The following is a 20250-nucleotide window of genomic DNA, read 5'->3' on the forward strand; positions in this document are numbered from 1 at the left end:
GGACAGGACAGAGAACGGCTCTGAGGACAGAGGATGAGCAGCGTAGGTCCCCTTCCATGCAGAAGCGACTTTTTTATCCTATAGAGGGGAGGCCATGGTACCCACTGGAGATCGAGTGAGATGATAAGCCAACCATGATTGCAGGAGAATCCATCTCAGTTTAGGAACAAGGAAGAAACAGGGAGTGCCTATGTATTCTGTTATCAACACACTCCCCCTCCTGGCATTTTCTGGAAATGGGCAGTTTGGGTTTCTCAGAACATCACAACCATCCAGTGTTCACCACTGACCCCCTCCCCACCTGCCCATTTCGCAAACGGGTCCAGCTGGATGCCCCAAGTTCCCCTTCCTCGAGCAGCATCCAGCCACTGACCTGGACTGCTTCTTGGCAGACACTGAGCCAAACTCTGGAGAAAACAAAGGAGTCAAAATAACACGAGAGTTGAGATTCCTGTTGGGTGATCAAGTTTATTGAAAGGCAAGCTCGCTTTCTCCAGAGTTCACTTACACGGAGGTAGCTGCCCAACAATGTCTCTCCCCCATGACAAACCAAGGCAATCAAACCATACTTGAAAGCACAAACCCAACAGAATAAGCCTATTGGCGCTGTCAGATGACATTCAGAAAAAAAATTACAAAGCTATTATGATGATTGTCTCCAAAGCACTGCATTTGGCCGTATACTTGTTTATTAAATAAAGTACTTTTTTTTTTTCTTTTTAAGCTAGCTAAAGAAAATACTCTCAAGTAGGGTTAGTTCTTAAAACAATAAACAGAAAAAAAATATGTGTACATAATAAAATCAAAGAAGGACAGATTGTCAGAGCTGGCAAGGACCATGGGCCCTGGTCTTGAATCATTCCATATAATCTGCTACTCGGAGGGCATGCCTCTCAAGGTCCTGGGGTAAGATGAGCTGGGAAAATGTCTCTTAACTCCCAGTCCACTGTTCCTCCCGCCCCATTACACTACATGCATCCAGCTCACCACCAGCGCCGTTACCACAAAAGAGGGTGCATTTGCTAACATGTGAAACAACGGCTTTAGGGCAAGGATGCAGGTCTTCTGAACGATGAGCGCCGTTCCCTCTGTAGTGGCAGTTTGTTTCTTGCAGCTTGCTTCATGGCTACCAGAAGCAATCAGCCAGAACGAGAGGCAGTGAACTTCTCATCAACCCAGACAGACTCTTCCTCACTCCAAAGTTGTTGGGCACCTGCTTTCCCCTCTCGGATCCACAGTTCTGAGCCAGCAGAGGCATGGCTAGGCGGGCATCTTGGCAAATATCTCACGGTGGTGGAAGTAGTGGCGAACTCAAGAACCTATGAGGGTCAGAGAACCCCTGGGAGTTCCAGTGAGGCTCGCCGTGTCCCCGAGAGGACAGAGGGGCTCCAGGGCTGGGTCCGGAGGGGCTCAGCCTCTACATCCGTCTGTGGGACTGTTGTCTATCACATGGTTGCCCCCAACAGTGCTCCAGGAAGGGAGGGACTTTGATCCACTTTATTCACGGCTGTGTTCCCAGTGCCAAAGACTGGGACATCGTCGAAGGTCCAATAAATACTTGCTAAATGAATGAATGGCTAAAGGGAGGAATCTCCACAGTCCAAGGAAGTACGCAGAGGCAAGAAGCCCTCCACCCAGCGGAGGGAGAGAAGGGCCTGGCTCAGATGCCTCCCCCACAGGGGGCGATGACACCCACCCTTAAATGGGCCTCTTCACCCTGAACCTGCTGGGTAGGCTCTGTGACCTGGTGAAGCAGGGCGCTGAGATTCCCCACTCCCCATGACAGCTGTCACAGAGCACTTGGGTCACAGGCCTCTCATCTACCAGGATGTATGGGGACCCTGCTGAGGCTGCTGGACACACACACTCGGCTCACAGGGTTCTCTCTCTCCTGGGCCATGGTGAGCCCTCTCAACTGCCCACTGCACACCCTCGTCCAGGTGACCAGACCTGGCCTCTGGACCTGCCTGGGGACCCTTACAGTGACAGGGACACCAGGAAGGCTGGATGTGCCAGGATACCCTGCATCCTCCCAATGCCCTCCTGAAATGCCATCCCGGGGGCGGGGCCTTGCCCGGATATCACCCAGTCCCAGTCACTTCCTGCCCGGTCCCACCCACTGTCCCCTGTCTGGGGAAGTAGAAAGGATTCTTCCAGTTGGTACAGACATGCCTCTGTCTTGTACTTCTCCCTTCCCCTTTCCGACATACACCTGAGATCCTGCTCCTCCCCCTCCTGTCCACACCTTCCCCAGCTTTCGAGAACTTCTCTTCCGCCTCCCTCATCCACCCACACCCACACCCACATGCTTATCCCATCTCCTCTCTTCCAGTTCCCACGACCTTATCATGCGGACCCGCCTCTTCCTCAAGCCCAAGTCCATGAACCTTGTCCCCAAACCCTCCCATTTCCCACCCAGCAAGCACCCCATCCAGGGGCTGAGAGGGCACAGTTCAGAGGCCTGCTGGGGGCGGGGGGCAGGAGGAAGGGACCAGTAACACCTGACGGGAGGGTGCCATCCTCCCAAAAAACACATCCTCTGTCAAAACCCCTACATGCATGTCTCCCAACACCACTGGTGTAAAAGAAATCGCAACTGGTGACTGGAATTGGTCTCAGTGTAGCTTAGATACTTTACCAAAAATCTAAGTGAAATAAGCCACCAAGGCCGCAGGTTCAAGTGATCTCTGACAACTTTCCCTCTCTTCATCAGCAAGCTGGGACAAAGACCACTTGAATTTCTCTTCTCGGGATTAACTCTTCCTTATCACCACAAGGATTCCTTTTTTCCAACTCTGATATCCTGAGGGGCCTTTAGTCTAGCATCTCCCTCTTCCTCTTGCCTCTGCTCTGCAATACTTAAAAATCTAGTATAACTTCATATTTTGAAAAATAATACTCAGTAGAGATGTGCGAACTTTACAAACAAGCTACCCCAAGAAGCCTTTGGAACATTCCCAAATGGAACAGCAGCAGTCCATGAGAAGGTCTGATTTAAAATATGTACAGCCTATACACCATTCCCCCCTCCCCCGCACAATGGCTGTTAAAAAGGAACTAGATTTGGACCCTTTTTCTCAACAGGGGGAGGGCGGCGGGGGGATGAGCAGCAGCGCCAATGGTGCTGGTGGACAGCTGGGCAGGACAGGAGCACCCTCTACCAGGCTGCCGGGGGATGGCTCCCAGGCCGCAGGCGGCTCAGCGCATACACTGCAATGGCTAAGTCTAAGCTACCAGAGCTGTGCTGCCACAGAGAGGAGGCCACGATGCAAGGGGAGGAAGGAATTGCCTGCTCTGTGAGAGGAGGTGACAGGGCTCCTTTCCGGCCTCCCGCTGTGGATCCAGGAAGTGGGCTCAGATCTGGCTGGCAAGAGTGCTGTCCTTGGGGTAAGTGTAGCTCAGCGGTGCCTCGTAGAGGCTGCCCCCGTCTGTGCTGAGGTCGTCATCATCGTCCACGTCATCCAGCACTTTGCTTGGCAGCTTCTTAAGTCTGCGGAACAACAGCGGACATGTTTCCTGGTCCTGGACTGGGGCTCACCTCTGATCTGCAGCTGAAGGGGTTGGAGGTTCCTGTCTCTCCACCCCAGTGAGTGGCATATAAGCCTGTGAACTTGACTGGTCTGCCCCTGACAGTTCCTACAGCAACAGGGAGCAAACTGCTCACCTGTTAGCATGGGAAGCTGCTATAGACAGGGTAGGCTACAGATAAGGTGGGCTGGGCAGGGCTGGACCAAAATCAGCAGTACTCATTTTTCCTTTTGCTTCCCAAGTGGCTCAGCAGGGTGCCGCTATAAATCCCATCTTAACTAAAAACTTTATCGTCTTGTTCATCATGGGTCATTTGCATTAGTATTGCATGTAGTATAAATTCTCCATCTTGATTACTGAGGGTTTTTTTTTTTTTTTTTTTTTTTTTTGCTTTTTAGGGCCACACCTGCTTTTTAGAGCCACATATGGAGGTTCTCAGGCCAGGGGTCGAATTGGAGCTACAGCTGCCAGCCCACACCACAGCCACAGAAACTCAGGATCAGCACCATGTCTGCGACCCACACCATAGCTCATGGCCAGGCCAGATCCCCAACCCACCAAGGGAGGCCAGGGATCGAACCCGTGTCCTCATGGATCCTAGTTGGGTTTGTTAACCACTGAGCCAAAAATGGAACTCCCAATTATTGAGATTTTTGGTGCTCTTTAAATGTTTCCCCTTAATGCCAGCCAGGAGCTAGGTTCTCGACAGGCTCTGTTTATATGATTCTCAACAGGCTCCAGTCTTTTACACATTTCTAAAAAAACTACCTTGGCAGCCAGCAAAAAGCCCTAGGTCACAGTCAGCCTCGAAGAAAGGCCCAGTTCTATGAATGAGGCATGAACTTAAACTCACGCCTTCATTGCAAAGACCCAGGCAGTGGTCCTGAGGCAGGAAAAACAACCCCCACCTAATCCTCCATCCTCAGGTCCATGGCTGGGAAGCTTGAAAGAGCAGCTCTCTCTGGAAACCAGGTCTGGGATATGCTGGTGCTCCAGAGAACATGAAACAGAACTTCACCTCATTTCTCCCTAACCCAGGAGTACTAGGGGCTGGCCTAGGAGCTGCTCCCCCCATGGTGGTGGGAGCCACTCGTACCTGCTCCGAGCCTCAGTTTCCCCTTCTAGAGACACGGATAATACCTGCCCTGCTGACACTGGAGCAATGGTAGGAGGATGACACACGTGACATTCTTTTGAGCATGTGGGGCAAGTGGAGTAGACAGCGCCACTCTCTTCTCTAGGATGGGATGACCCCAAATGGTGACAAGGGATCAGCATGAGACATAAGGAGTGGGAGTGCCCTGAAAGCACTGCACCCTCCTCAAATGCCATGGGCATCACGGTCCCTGTGGGGTTACCACACTTGCCCACCTTAAGTCCTTCTTCATGGAATTGAGCTGCCCCTGCAGCTGCTCATTCACGTCCATCTGCTCCTCCAGCTCCCTCTGCAGCTTCTTTTTAGAACTTTCCAGCCTGTCGATTTCCTCCTCAGCCTCCTCCACCTGGCGCTTCATTGCCTTCAAGCGCAAGCTCAGCTGCAGGGGAGAGAAAGCAGGCTGTGAGCTGGCAGGTCACCTGGCCCAGCATGGAGAGACCAGCGGTCCATCCAGGCAACCAAGACATAGCAAAGGGGACAGAAGACTAAGAAAGACATGTCTACTTTTCAAAAGCCAAGTTCAGGATTGAAGTTTGCAGAAACCCCCTACTGAGTGGACTCCAAAGGCGCCATTCCATGACAGAAGGGGTGGGGAGTAAAGGGAGGACTCGGTCCACTGCAACCTCACTGCCCACCCACGCCCCCAGCCCGCAACGTTCAATCTCAGCTGGGAATGAACTCGCAGAGGGGCCCACACCTGGTCCTTCTGATCTGTCAGTGACAGGTGCTCATCATCCACCTGCATTACCAGCTCCTTCACCTTCCGCTCCAGCCGGCGGTTGCTGAGCTGGAGGCTGGCCCGGTCCCTGCAAGGGCAAGGGAAGCAGAACAGAGGACCCTCTCACCTCAGTGCCCCCCAGCACCCTTACCCCAGGAGGCCCAGCCCACACCTGCCTGGTCTACTCAGGCTTAGAGTCAGAGAGACTCACACCCAAACAGGAGGGAAGCACTGCCCACTGGACAGATGAGGACACAGGGCTCTGAGAAGGGGCATGGCTGTGCCTGAGCCCAGAGAGCCAGACAGGGGCTGAGCTGGGGCCTGCCCTGAGCGCCCCCATCCCACTGCTTTACTTGGTAAGGCAGAGGGTCACAGGCTGCCAGACTGTTAATGTTTGGGGCTGACGCTAGGCTGCTCTGGCTCAGTCCTAAAGTCCTACTGAAAATGGATAATGTACAGTGCTCTAGGCACGCACCAAACACCCACACCGCCACCAGGAAGGTGAAGGGCCGTAAGACCTGAGGCTGGCCAAGTGCAACCTGGTGCTGGCCCTGGGGCTGCGGGCTGAGTGCTAGCTACAGGGAATCACGGTGCAGAAAGGGGGCGGTCATCTGATCCTCTGTCCCTCACAGCCACACGCCCATCTCTAACAGATGGCCACTTGGCCTCTGCTGAAGACACCTGGTTCCCAGGGCACATCAGCCCCCTTTCCTCCATTCCAGCTCCAACTCAGTAGCTTAAGAGGCCACCTGTCCTACTGAAGGTGGGGAAAGGAGCAGCTATGAACTAAGCAGTTAGGGTAGAGGGTGAATCTTAAGTTTCAGCCTTGCTACATCAATATTTCAGCCAAGCTACCTTCCTCAAGTCACTTACTTTGGTGGGTCTCCGTTCCCCTACCTCTAAAATGGGAACAATTTTTCAGCAAGGCTATACTTGCTCTGCCTTCCTCAACAGGCTTAGGAGGACAGGAAGAAGCACAAGAGCAAAACACTCTGTAATGCAATGCCCGCTGCCCACCAGGGCCCCTGCACCATGGCTGGGCTGGGCTCACCTCTCCTCGCTCTCCAGACGGTCCTCCAGCTCTGCAATCCTGGCCTCCATCTGCACCACCAGCCCCTCTTTGCTGGACCTGTAGGAACCTTCTAGGTGGATAATCCGGCTTTTTAAGTCCTTGGTCTGGAATAAGACAGGGAGACTGTGAGGTGCTGTGTCTGCCACACTCTGTGCAGAGCAGGAGCAGAGCCCCAGGTGGGTGGATGTTTGGTCAGTGACTGTGATAAGCCTAGTTTCCACATTAAGATATGTGGCCCCAGGAGACCTGGGGATGTTTTCTGGGCAAAGCTTTGCACTCCAGTCCTGACAGGCCAAAAGAAGAGGTTCTATCACACACCCCAATGGGCCTAAGTGAAAGCTTTGGTATGTCCTAAGAAGTCTGCATGTCAGACAAACAAGCATGGCCTTGGCTTTTTATAACCCTATTGGGGTGGGACGGGAGAATCAGGCTCCTTCAGTAATATCACCTGCCCATTGAAGGACTTATATGAATAGCATGTGAAAGAAAGAGTGATTCAAGTAGGATCTGTTAGCAACACCTGCATTTGAGGATGCTGGTCTTTTATTATTCTCTTCTCATTGGACTTGAGCCCTCTTAGATCTTAAACACAGCACTATAATTCCACTTCTCCCCAGCTGCTAAACCTCCAAGCACATCTGACACTGGGAATACCTGTTCTGGAAAAGGCCTCAGAAACACATCTACCCCTGAGGGGATTTCATGGAGTGCTGTGCAAAGAAGACTCAACCAAGGGGCTCCAGTCCAAAGCTACAAGGAAGGGCCAATGGAGGGGTTGGTTCAGCTGCCCTCACCTGTCTCTCCAGGGAAATCTTGTCACATTCCAAGTCCTGACGCGCAGCTCTCTCCTGAAGCAGCTCGTTCCGCATCTGCTCCATCTACACCAAACAGAACCAAAGCCCAGAGGTTAGAGAGGTTGTTCCTGGAGCCTTTGTGCTGAAATGCTTCCCAGGTACTGAATTCCAACCTCCAAGTCAGCTCCTCTTCCTGACAGGGGCTTCCTGCCTTCTCTTAAATAGAAGCTGTTTCTTACTCTTGACTTCTCAATGATTGTATGGATAATAATACAAATAACAATAACTCATAGCTAACCCTGTCATGATGGGTTGAATCGTGTCCCCTCAGAAAGATACACTAAAGTCCTAACCATGAGAACCTCAGACATCACCTTATTTTGAAACAGGCTCTTGATAGAGGCAATCAAGTTAAACTGATGTCATTAGAGTGGGCTCTAGCCCAATATGACCAATGTCCTTGTAAAAAGGAAGAAGTTTCTTTCTTTTTAGGGTTAGGGCCACACCTGTAGCATATGGAGGTTCCCAGGCTAGGGGTCGAATCAGAGCTGCAGCTGCTGGCCTACACCACAGCCACAGCAACGCCAGATCCAAGCCACATCCGTGACCAACACCACAGCTCAGAGCAACGCAGGATCCCGACCCACTGAGCGAGGCCAGGGATCAAAGCTGCATCCTCACAGATACTAGTCAGGTTCTTAACTCACTGAGCTCCAACAGGAACTCCAAAAGGGACATTTTGATGCAGACAGTCATGGACAGAGGCAAGACAGAGACACAGGGAGAATGCCACGTGAAGACAGAGGATTGGACGGAGGCAGCTCCAAGTCAAGGAATACCAAGATTGCCAGCACATTGCCAGAAGCCAGGAAGAAGGAAGGAAGGATTCTTGCACAGGACTGGAGGATGGATGGCCCTGCCAATGCTTTGAATTCAGAGTTTTGGCCTCCAGAGCCTGAGACAATACATCTTAGCTGTTCTAGGCCATCTACTTTACAGTGCTCTGGGATGAAGCCCTAGAGAACTGAACACCTGCACAGCATTTCATAGGCAGTATCCCACGACAGCCCCACAACAACCCCACGGCGACAACGATGACGTAGGTAATATCATCTCTGCTGAGGACATCACAGCTCCGAGAATCTAATCACCCTGGATGGTGACCAGCCCTCCCAGATTGCCCAAGACCAAGGATGGACTTGGGACATAGGATTTCTGCTCAATCTGCAGGAGTCCCGGGCAAACTGGGACAAGTCAGTCACTCAACCTGCTGGAGAGCTACACAACTAACAACAGAGGGGCTGAGATTTCCCTGAGTTCCTGACTGCTGCATTCAAGTTCAAGCTTCAGAGAAGGCTTCCGCAGTCAGCATATCTCAGATGCTACTAGATCTCTCCCTTCTTATGCCAGAAACAGAAGTCAGCAAGAATGCTCCAGGTGTCCTGGCAAAGGCCAAGTGCTACTGTGGATTTCTTCTATAGTAATAGGAAATGAGCCTGGCTGGGCAGCATCTGGAAAGAGATCCCATCACCTGCCTGTCAGCATCTCCATCTCCCATCCCCTTTAGCACAGGTGAAAGGAACTTCAAAGGCAGAGGCCCCAGATGCTGTTTCCAGAACCGTCCAATAGAGGGCGCCCTGAAGACACTCAGAGAACCAGGAAAATCAAGCTGCCTGCTCCTTAAGGTCAGCGACCAACATAGCTAAGAGGTGTGCACATAGCAGTCCCTTGAGGCCTGGGGAGACCTGTAACACTCTCACCTTATCTGTTCTTGGCCTGGATTTTCACAGGCTATACAAGCTCCCCTGAGTAAAAGATTAGGTCATTCCTTCCCTGCCATCCACCCCACGTGCAAGAGCTGACAGTTCTATGAATAATGAGAGGTGTCACCACAACAGGCTAGGCTTGCATCTCCCACTGTCCCAACCACAGTGTTGCACGGGGTGACAAGTGGAGTGGTGTGGCTGGTCCAGAGTGGGTGACACGGAGTGGTAAGAAATGAGGCTGGCCACTGTCAGGGCTGGTACATGGAGGCCTTGGCACCACAGGAGGAAGCTGGGACCCTGCCCACAGGTGAGGGTGAATCTGTGTGTCCAAAAAATAAAAAATAAAGTTTGCCTTTCTGACCGGCAGGCTTCTAAGGCACCGGGGTTCTGAATTTTACAGCAGAGGACACTGAGGTCCAGGGCAGTTATCCATGTACCTGGAGGGAGCCAAGCCAACTCAGAGCTCACAGCCCCATGTGCTCTGGCTCCCTAGACCAACTCAGTGGAAAAAACTTCAAATGGACTTAGGGTTAAGACAGCTGTCACGTAAAAACCAAACCTGGGAGGCAGTCAGTCTCCTTGGGGCATCCTTATACGCAGCAGGGTAAAAAATGCCAGCCTTGCATAGGGTCAGCAGGCAGAGCATTTAAAACTCCTCCTGTGCCCCCTGCCTGGAGAATCACATGCTGCAAAGAGGGCCTGGAATGATTTCTGTAACGCTCTATAAGCACAAAGTCCAGGGGTAATGAATGCAGCCTCACAGCCCCACTCCGAACGCAGCTGTGACCCACAGAGGTTGTCAGCACAGCTGGGCCACGGGGCCTCGACATGCCTCTCGGGGGAAATTGTTCTGTTCACGCCTGCTGGGCAGAGGCCAGGCCTCACTGAGGACACAGTTAAACTTTCACTGCAATGGGAAGCAATTACACAGGCTGGCAGCAGGGGCCCCGCTTTCTTCCTGGCTCTGCATATGACCTTGGTCAGCTCACCTCTGGGATGCAGACTCATTTTAGAACAAGGCAGCCTGTGACACAGCAAAAGCGCCCTGGGGTGCTGTGTGTGTGGCTCTCCCTGAAGGCAGCTGCAGGCCCCTGCTCCATCCTTAGCTACAGTGACCATCTCTTCCCTCCAGACCTTTAGGACCGTCCCCAGAAAAGACCCCCCTCTGTCAAGCTCAGAGGTAGAGTGTGTTTGTGAACTTACAGGCTTGTGTGCTGGGGGGAGGGGTGGTCTTGGAATGATGGGGTGGGTGCATTCATTCCTCAGACTATACCTATCATCAGCCTAGGCTGGACATCGTGACAAAAAGACCAACACAGTATCCGATCTCATCACAGGCTTGTAGGGGACAAACTGGCCTGGTACATGCAGTCAGTGTCACCGAGATAGGGAAGGAGGGAGTAGGGGTGGAACACATCGGGGGGGAGTCACACCCCACCCAGACTTGGAGGGCCAGGGAAACCCTCCAGATAAAGGAACACAGGGTGGGGGAGGACAGAGTCAGGAAGAGATGGGAGGGGGCAGAAGAGAACGTGCAGCCGATGAGACAGGGCGGAAGTAAGAGAGAGGCAGCACAGGTGGGGAGCCAAGGGGACAGGTGGAGTGATAGACAGGGTGCAGTCACACGGGGCCCACAATAGTACTGTGACCAGGACAGAAAGGACAGAAGCCCTGCATTGCTTTTTTAGAGTGTTATTCCCTCCCACCATCCCCCAATGAGGTGGGTACTGTTAATATGCCTGCCCACCCCGGAGTCCAGGGGTGTTTGCACACACAGGTGTGGAGGCTGCATGATGCCAGGTGAAGCCACAGGATGGAAGAGCTCACTAAGGAGAAAGGAATGAAGGAGGAGGAGGAACTGAGTCTGGGAAGGCCTCCTGCTCCACGTTATGAGGGGAGGCAGGGAGGAAACCAGGATGCTGACCCGTCCCCAGAGCAAAAGAAGGGAGGCCCTGAGGAAGGTGGGCGGAAGGAGGACTGAGGAAAAGGCATGTCGGATGCAGGGAGTTTGGTCTGGGAGGCTGGGCAGGCAGAACCGGACTGCAGAGACTGGGAGACAAGGCTCCAGGCGGTCAGCTGCAGAGCTTGAGGGAGGAGTTTGCAAGCCATCTGCCCACACTGTTCCCAGACCAAGGGCGAGAATCACAGAAGAGGAAGACGCAGTGGGTGATGGACTGTAACAGGATGGGAGTATGACGGGAGACAGGCCATCCAGGGAGGGACAGGCAGGATCCAGCTTCCCCCCACCCCGGGGGCGGGGGGGGGGCAGCATGGAGAGAACCTCTCCCTGGGAGACCTAGAGCACAGAAGACCCAGCCAGGCTGGGGGAAGCAGGATCCTGGAGCTCGGAGGCCTGGGAGGGAGCAGGAAGGGAGAGAGAAAGAAGAGAAGTGAGATTATTTCCCCCAAAGTGAAAGGATAAGGAAAAACTGGAGGCTTGTAGAGAAAGAAATTCAGTTGTTACAGGGTGTGAGGTCCAAATCCAGCAAGAGGCAGTAAAAGGTGGACAGGGCAGAGGCCAGAGTCTCCTCGCAGCTGGACAGCACCTGCTGTCTGGGGGCCCGGGTGGTGACTTCCCACAGCTGTGCTCCAGGCTGAGGAAAGAGGAGGGAAACACAAAGAAGCAAGAGCCTCTGGTGACAGGGGCGGAGCAACTACGTGTCTGCGTCTGAGCCCATTAATCCTCCTGGAACTCGCAGGGGCAGAAGTCAGCACCCTTGCTTTCCAGGTGGGAGGCTCAGGAAGAGGGGAAGCAGCTTTGGGCTGCAAACCTGTAGGACCCAGGTTCCTCAATGAAGGGCAAAATGCAGGACAGGCAAGAGCTCATTGCGGGGGCGGGGGAGACCACGGAGCCTAAAGGGAAGCAGCAGGAGGTGAGAGGCGGAGGTTCTGTGGAGGGATTGAAGGACCCAAGGGGTTCTCCGCCCTGGGCCCAGGCTGAGGTTCAGGACAAACCCCTCAACGTAAAGCAGCAGCCACTGGCCAAAGTCTTGCTTCCTTAGCGCCACTGCCTGGAAATTCTGGATCCTGCCAGGAAATGCCCCTCTCCACCCTGCCCCCCCCCCCAACCCCTTTGCAGAGGCCCTCGGGAAAGCAGCATTCCAGAGGCCTCCGTGGGTTCGAGACCTCCCCAGCGTGCCCCAGGCAAATGTGACTCTCCAAAGGAAACACAAAACAATAATTATTTATACCCCACCGCCTCCCCACCAGAGATGGCTATTAAAGTGGAAGTGTAAAATAAATCAGAGTGGAGAACAGGAAGGAACAAATGCGTGGCCATAAAACTTCACAGTTACTGTCACTGAGCAGTCAATTTTTCTTCAGTCTTTTGGAAACCAAGGCTTTTGGCAAATGTGATAGGCTGCCTTTAATTCTTCTAAAAGAATAGCCTGACACTCAATTCTAAAATAAATCCACCACAAGGAATACCATGTGGTGTTATGCACAATGCCTTCAAGGAAGGTTTCACCATAAACCACATGTGTTTCAGCCATGCTCCTCAATACAGCCATCCCCAGCATTGGCCCAAATATTCCAAAGGAGATCCTTCTTATCCTGTGCCCACAGTGGCAAAAAAAAAAAAAAAAAAAAAAAAAAAAAAGAGAGAGAGAGAGAGAGAGAGAGAGAGAGAGAGAGAGAGAGGAGGAGAGGGGAAGAGGGGAAGCGGGGGAGAGGAGGGGACCAGGAGGGAGATGGAGAGGGGGAGAGAAAGAGAAAATAGCCTCTGGCTTCTCTGGACCAGGGAGCTAAATCTGAGGTTGGGAAAATACTTCTTTATATAAGCTTAGCACTTTATGTGCTATTTACCCTTCAACTACATTAAATAGACCAAACCAAAACTTTCCAGTCAAATTAAAACCAGAACAGGAGCTAAAGGCAACAGTGTATCACAGCTGGACTGAAAGAATGCTAAACCCTGAGCACGATGATCGGAAATAACTGTATTAGATTCCAGTGGCTTTATGTCAGAGACACTGGTGACCTGAGCCAGCTCTCGGGATTAGAAGCAGCTGCCTTCTGGGTTAATGAAAAGCCAGAGATATTTGTGATTGCTAACAACAATATTTAACCCCATCACCTGTGTTTACCATTGGGCTGTAAAAGGGTTGGTGAGCTCACACTTCTGGCTAGTACTAAAAGTGATACTCAACCACAAGGAAGAAAAATTATTATTAACCAACTGTACACAATGGGTTCTTGAGCAGCCTTTACAAGAAGGGGCAATTCTGAGACCAGAATCATTTTAATTAAAGGGGGGAAAAAATGAAAGAAAGATAGAAAGAAATCCCATTCTGCTCTTGTACTCACTGACGGCAAAGGAGCCTTACTGCCCAGGTGTATAGTCTGGTAGCTGCATCCTCCCCCTGGCCCCATGCAGACTGAGGAATAGGTATGATGCAGGCCACTAAGGGGCAGTTACTGAAAGTAACCATAGAAGCCCACAACTTTATCCACTTGGATTTATCCTGCAATTGCAAAGGCAACAGGGCAACCTCACTTCAGGCCCTGGAAAGAACATGAAGCCACCCGAAGCTTCTGAGTTTGTACTTGTCTTTTTCTTTTTTTTTTCTTTTTGGTCTTTTTAGGGCCACACCTGCAGCATATAGAAGTTCCCAGGCTAGGGGTCAAACTGAAGCTGCAGCTGCTGGCCTACACCACAGACACAGAAACTCGGGATTCAAGCCATGTCAGCAACCTACAGCTCATAGCAACGCTGGATCCTTAACCCACTGAGCAGGGCCAGGGATGGAACCTGTGTCCTCATGGATACTAGTTGGGTTATCGCTGAGCCACAATGGGAACTCCTTGAGCTGGTACTTTTCCTCCAGCCTCCTGGCTGCCTGGGATGCATGAACGGTCTTTCCACTGGGTGGGGTTATTTTGGCCTCCCCAGGCAAAAGAACCCATCTCCATCTAGACGGAACTCTCCTGGTAACTGCATGCACTCAGCCACTAGTAACCACACGCAGTGCCCAAGAACATCAGCCTGTGGGACACATTTAAAATACCAAGCTGGGCCATCTGCATCCTGGACTCCTGAGGAGAATCAGGAGAGGACTAGGCAACATTAATCCTCATTCATATTAAGACACACCATGGCATTAGCTCTACCTTAAGAACAGAGACCCAAACATCTGGGGGTCCTGACCACCCTCAGTTTGACAATGGGATGATAGAAACAGATAGAAGGGAGTGGGTTTCAGAGTCAGGCCGTGGCTCCACCTCTTACAAACCTCTCCACCTCGGGTGGCCACGTAGCCTCATAAGCCCCAAAAACAATGAGAGAAAGCATGCAAGACACAGGCCCAATGCCTAGCACCTGGAGATCCCGCAGTAAGAATGCAAATTGTCCTAAATGCAAACACAGTTTTGGAGGAAGGAGAGGAAAAAGGATTTCTTTGGATTTAAACAAACCAAAAGCCAGTAAAGCACCCATGATTTTATTCAAGTTTCCTTCAGCTTCAAGAATATCTTGAGCACGTTGCCGTGAGCTGTGGTGTAGGTTGCAGACGCTCAGATCCCAAGTTGCTGTGGCTGTGGTGTAGGCCGGTGGCTACAGCTCTGATTCGACTCCTAGCCTGGGAACTTCTATATGCAGAAGGTGGGGCCCTAAAAAGACAAAAGACCGGAAAAAAAAAAAAAGAATATCCTGAGCATGTATGCAAAAGGAAGGCCTGAGAAGGCCTGGGAACTTAAAAACAATGTTGCTGTTTTTTTTTTTTTTTGGTCTTTTTATCTTTTAGGTCCACAGCATATGGAGGTTCCAAGGCTAGGGGTCCAATCAAAACTGTAGCCGCCAGCCTATGCCACAGCAACAGAGGATCCGAGCTGTGTATGTGACCTATACCACGGCTCACCGTAACGCCGGATCCTTAACCCACTGAGCGAGGCCAGGGATTGAACCCATCTCCTGATGGATGCTAGTTGGGTTTGCTAACTGCTAAGCCACAACAGGAACTCCCACCGGTATCTTTTTTTTTTTTTTTTTTTTTTTTTGCCTTTTTTAGGGCCACACCTGATTTTCATGATTTTGTATCATCTGTCCTTTGTCCCTGGGAATAGCCCAGCTAAGGCTTCATTCAGGCTCACCTTCTCTTGCTCTTACTCCCACCCAATTCTGGAACTCTGCTTCACTCTTCTGCTCCACAACCTCCATGGCTCCCCACTACCTTCAGAATGGTCCTTTCAAAACCCTCAATACGCCTCTCCTATTTCTATCTTATGGAAACACAGGAGTCCATTCACTGCTCCTCAGAATATTAAATAGATCCTACCTCCCAATCCTTGTTCACTCCTTCCACTCCATCTAGGACTCCTTTTCCATTCCTTAGTCTAAATCTTACCCTTTCTTCAAAGCCAGCTCTGGACCACCCTGCCCCTGAGAACTCCCACAGTCACCCTTCCCCCCCTTAGCGGCCTGACTCCTTCACTTGGTGTTTAGGACCTGCTGCTCTTCCTTGAGACTCGTCCGCTGTTTAGGTATGCCTCTGCTTCTCACACAAACCACGGCACCTCAAGGATGGAGGCTACTTTGTTTAACTGCACAGCCTGACCCCAGGGCTATGCACACAGCCGGCGCCCACCATGCTGTGCAAACACTGCTAGACAGGACACTGCCTTGGGAGACACCCGAGCACCCTGGCTGCTACAAGGGGGACTTCAGGCCTTGGTTCTTTCATCCACTGCATGAAAAGTCTGGGGAAATGAACCCGGAGGTCCTTGCCAGATCTCAGATGCTGTAAATGGGGTAGGCCATTTGCTAAAATTGTCAGAAAACCTTTTTTTTTTTTTTTTAAGCTTTTTAACCTAAGCCCTATCACTAAGACTAGGAGAAAAATGGAGCTGTTTGGAGGAAGCAAGGATTCAGAAGAGGAGCTTGTGAGAATGGAGAGATTAAATACAGAAAAGCACTGTACCCTTTCACTTTTTAATTTAGAGAGACCATGGTCCAAAACAACATTCCCCGTGTCTTCCCCACTCAGTACAGTGAGCCAAGCATCCAGAGCCAATGATACACATCTGGCTGGAGATTACAGGCACTGTTTTCCTATTCTTTAGGAGACATCTCCTGCAAAGGAGGTGTTACAGGGCAGCATTTGAGGGGGTGGAGAAAAAGAGATCTCAGGTATAAAGGTTTCCTATTTCTTTGATTCTGGCACGAAGGCAGCAGGAATATATATCCCTTGAAGTTGAGCTAAGTGAATTGCACAGTTTCAGAATCAAGGTCCACCTGTCTACACCCAGAGCCCTTCCCTGGAGCCTTTAGCAAGAAATCCATCTCAGACTGACCTTGACTTTAAACGAGAAGTAAAATAGGTATTTGGTTGACCTGTTTCTCTACCCTTCCTGACAAACCTGGAGGCAGCACTGGCCAAAAGAGAGGCCCCAAGAGCTCCACCAGGAGACCTCGTTTTATTTCAAGGGTTTGTTTTATTTCATTGCTGTTTTAGTAATCCCTGTATCTGTCTGAACATGATGGTCAATTTCTCCACTTTTAACAGGCACCAGACTTTACAGCCCCAAACCTAGAGAATACAGTGAGAACAACAACAACAAAAAGACGAGGAAAAAAGAATGAAAATGGCAAAGAGGCTAGACATTTGTGGAAGCCATCTTTTCAGGCACACTAACTCAGACACAGGAAGAGAGTGGGGGCGTTAAAAGGTGACTCAGACCCTTAATTTTATAAAAGCTTCTCCTAGCATTTCAGTGTTAGAATTTAGAAAAGCGTCCAGAAATCTTCAGGAGCTACATGGGGTCACTGCCAAAGGGTTTGGGCCTGCAATGGGGACATGCTACCCAGTTAATGTCACTAATGTCACTGCTATCTAGTGATATGATACCCCATCTCCAGGATATGACTTAGGTACTCTGAACTTTTTTTTTTTTTTTTTTTTTTTGTCTTTTGTCTTTCAGGGCCACATGTGCGGCATATGGAGGTTCCCAGGCTAGGGGTCTAATCAGAGCTGTTGCTGCCAGCCTATGCCACAGCCGAGCCACCTCTGCGACCTATACCACAGCTCACGGCAATGCCAGATCCTTAACCCACTGAGCAAGGCCAGGGATCGAACCCGCAACCTCACAGTTCCTAGTCAGATTCGTTTCCACTGAGCCTCGACAGGAACTCTTGACCTTTTTTTTAATTAAAAAATGGAAACAAAATTCCAAAACCTTGGGACTATACCAAGTGTAGTTTGGGAAATCATTCCCATTATGTACAATATGAGGATAGTGTGAACTGTCCCTGACCACCTCCGAGTGTTGCTCTAAGGATCAAATATAAGTGAAACTCCTTTCACTTAAAAACTGCAAAAAGCATTCCCTTGGAAGGTACGGTTATTGTACTGTGAATGCCTCATAGGTGGATGTATTGCTAATTCACTGGCAAAGTTCTTAAAGGAGACGGAGTCTTATCATGTACTCCCCATGGACTAACACAGCTACCAAACTCCACGCAACTGCTTGTTGAACTTGTGATTCTCAAAGCCCCGGCTCTAAAAGCCCTTTGCCCCTCGTGACTAACAGACTGTTATCCATTACCTGGAAACTCCCCCTCTACACACACTTGTTATGTATCACCCCTCTTTCTTAGTGGCTCACCCCACCCTCCATCATTTCCATAAGCCATGAACCCTCCCTCCCTCCTCTAGCTGAATCCTCATGTTTAACCTCTCACATTTTCTTTTTCATGCAGGATGATCCACTCACCATTCAATTACAGTACAGTACCTGTTCCCTGCTGCGAGCGATCCTCTCAGACAGCAAATCTGAGTTGTTCCTTTCTTCATCCAGCTCTAACTCAAGTTGAGACATCTTGTCCTAAGAAAGAAGTCACAAACACCGGTAACTTAACTTGCACTGACCAAGTTTTTAGAAGGACTGCCCCATGGAGGACAACCCCCAGGGCAGATGAGAGCTGTATACTGTGAATTAGAGTTTGGGAAAAGGAAGTGTCTTTTTCTCTTACTGTCCACAACACATTAAGTCCACACATAATTTGAACACATTGTAAAACTGTGTTTTATTGCCATTTTTCTTTTTTTTTTTTTTAGGGCTACACCTGTGATATATGGAAGTTCCCAGGCTAGGGGTTGAATCAGAGCTATAGCAGCTGGTCTACACCACAGCCACAGCAACACAGGATCCAAGCCACATCTGCCACCTACACCACAGCTCATGGCTTAATCCACTGAGCAAGGCCAGGGATTGAACCCACATCCTCATGGATACTAGTTGAAGTCATTTCCACTGAGCCACGATGGCAACTTCTTATTGTTTTTATAGTGTAAAATATAATTGTGCACCTATAAAATACATAAAGGAAAAAAATATTACCCCAAATGCTGATAGAAGCACTGAGGCTATTTTAACATCTTTCCTTCAGACTTTATCCTCCCCTTATGAATCAGTAATTTTACAAAGATCTACCGAAGCCTAGGAGGTATGTAAGTTAAAAGACAGTGTGGAAACCAAGACACAGCCCAGCACATTTCTTGAAATACTCTAACCTCGGAAGTGTCTTTCCTGCTCAGGGTTTCCAAGACCCTCAAAAGCACAGAGTGTATAACAGCCTTTTGCATCTGCCTTTTTCTTCTAGGAAATCTCGTATACTCAGCACCATGCAGCCCCAAATCCACATCAGAATAACATACAGACAGGGCTGGCCCATTCCTCTAAACCAGCCATCACAGAAGAAGCATCATCTCTAGCTTCCTTGCAGGCTCCTCATTTAACATCACTGGGTGTTAAGAGAAAGCTACTTCACAAACCACCCCACTGGAGGGTTACGGGGTTTGCACATGTGTTTCTCCTGTCACCAACCATGTGCCCTATGCCTGGATTTAGTCACAACCACGAGCCAGGCACACTAAAAAGCAATGAGCGTTGTGAGTTTTTATGTGAGCCTGCAGCATCTGTACATAAATAAATATTGTCTCTGCAATTGTCAAAGTTGGCTGTCTAGCCTACATATGCACCAAAAATAAAACTCACAGAACACGCAAATGACTTAGTGTCTCTAAGTGCCCTCCCTATTAATGAAATCTATCCAGAAAGCTCTCTCCCAGGAGCCAAAAGTCACAAAGACCAACTCAGAAGAGGAAGCCAGGTCCGGCACCAAACCTCCTATTTGTTCAGTGCTTCCTGACTTCTCCAAGGCCAGTGTCACTCGGCATTGCCAAGGATCCACAAGTGCTCCATTTACCTAAAACAGCCACTGAGTCTCTCAGTTTACAGACAATCCTCATTACTGAGAGAGCTCTTGAGTCTGACAATTAATTTGTTAAGTGCTACTGAAGGACCAAGCAAGGTATTAGTCACCACAAGACAGTCCTTCCAGCTGCCTCTTAGGGGAAGAAGTCCCCCCCCCCCCGGCCACACACAAACACACACACACACACACAGTGGTAGGGTCTGGAGAGCTGTTCCTTTTTGTTCATTTTGTTCCTTTTTAATGGAGAAATAGCTAAAATATAGCACAGGGGCAGGTGAAGCTTAGCTACACCGCTGCTACTAGACCATGAGCTGGCAAAAGGAGATGTTCTTTTTAGTTCAGAATATTCTGGAAGATGAACTGACAGCCCAGTGTTTGACTATGAGCACCTCTGCACAGGGCTCTCTTCTTGCCTACAGTCTGGACTGTGCAGAACCCAACAGGAGCATTCACGGGGTCAGGCCAAGGGTCACTTCACCAATGGTTCTCATGTCACTGACTGACGAGGCTTTAGCTTGATTTTAACCAGTTTTTTGGGTCCTAGAATAACCATTTTCTAGTTACCTGGGTTAACCTTAGCTTGCCTTAAAACGACCCCCCCAATGAGATCAGAAACAGGACATTAGCAAAATATACAGCAATCTTGCCAAAAAAAAAAAAAAAAAAAAAAAAAAAGATAAAACTGTAACCAGGTAATTCTAGCCTCTAAAAAGGGCCCATCTAATAAAATCTTTAAGGGCTGAAATATCACTTCCTAGATATAAACTGATACTAAGTCCCCTAGAGGTTTTAAAAGTTATTTCTATTTATTTGTCAAGTTGAATTGGGAATTCCACTGAGTTTAAATTCCAGCTATCTCCCCCTGGCCTTGAGCACTCTCTGACTTTTATCGAAACCTTGACAAAGTTAACATCTCCCAAAGACCCGAGGCTAATTTTTAAGTCTCTCTTTTCCTCTCTATTAACTCCACTGGGAGAGCCTCCTTGCCTGCCTGCTTGCATCT

General features: G+C 49.9%; 1 protein-coding gene across 11 annotated transcripts in view; it reads right to left on the minus strand.

Annotated features, from left to right (window-relative positions):
• Positions 1-448: 448 nt before the first annotated feature.
• Positions 449-20250, minus strand: part of CGNL1 (cingulin like 1) — a 204447-nt gene continuing 184645 nt past the window's right edge. For all 11 annotated transcript variants that reach the window (XM_084969071.1, XM_021094667.2, XM_084969092.1 and 8 more), the window contains 6 exons: positions 17765-17854; positions 7269-7352; positions 6454-6578; positions 5382-5490; positions 4900-5063; positions 449-3490 (listed from right to left, as the gene is read on the minus strand). In XM_084969071.1, coding sequence (XP_084825197.1) covers positions 3355-3490; positions 4900-5063; positions 5382-5490; positions 6454-6578; positions 7269-7352; positions 17765-17854 — 708 coding nt within the window. In that variant the 3' untranslated portion in view covers positions 449-3354. The remainder of the gene's footprint in view (positions 3491-4899; positions 5064-5381; positions 5491-6453; positions 6579-7268; positions 7353-17764; positions 17855-20250) is intronic.

The sequence above is a fragment of the Sus scrofa genome, chromosome 1 (genome assembly GCF_054392235.1).
Source record: "Sus scrofa isolate SSC_HxYL_T2T_F1_AM1 chromosome 1, Sscrofa_HxYL_maternal_Yorkshire_Landrace_v2.0, whole genome shotgun sequence".
Lineage (NCBI taxonomy): Eukaryota > Metazoa > Chordata > Mammalia > Artiodactyla > Suidae > Sus > Sus scrofa.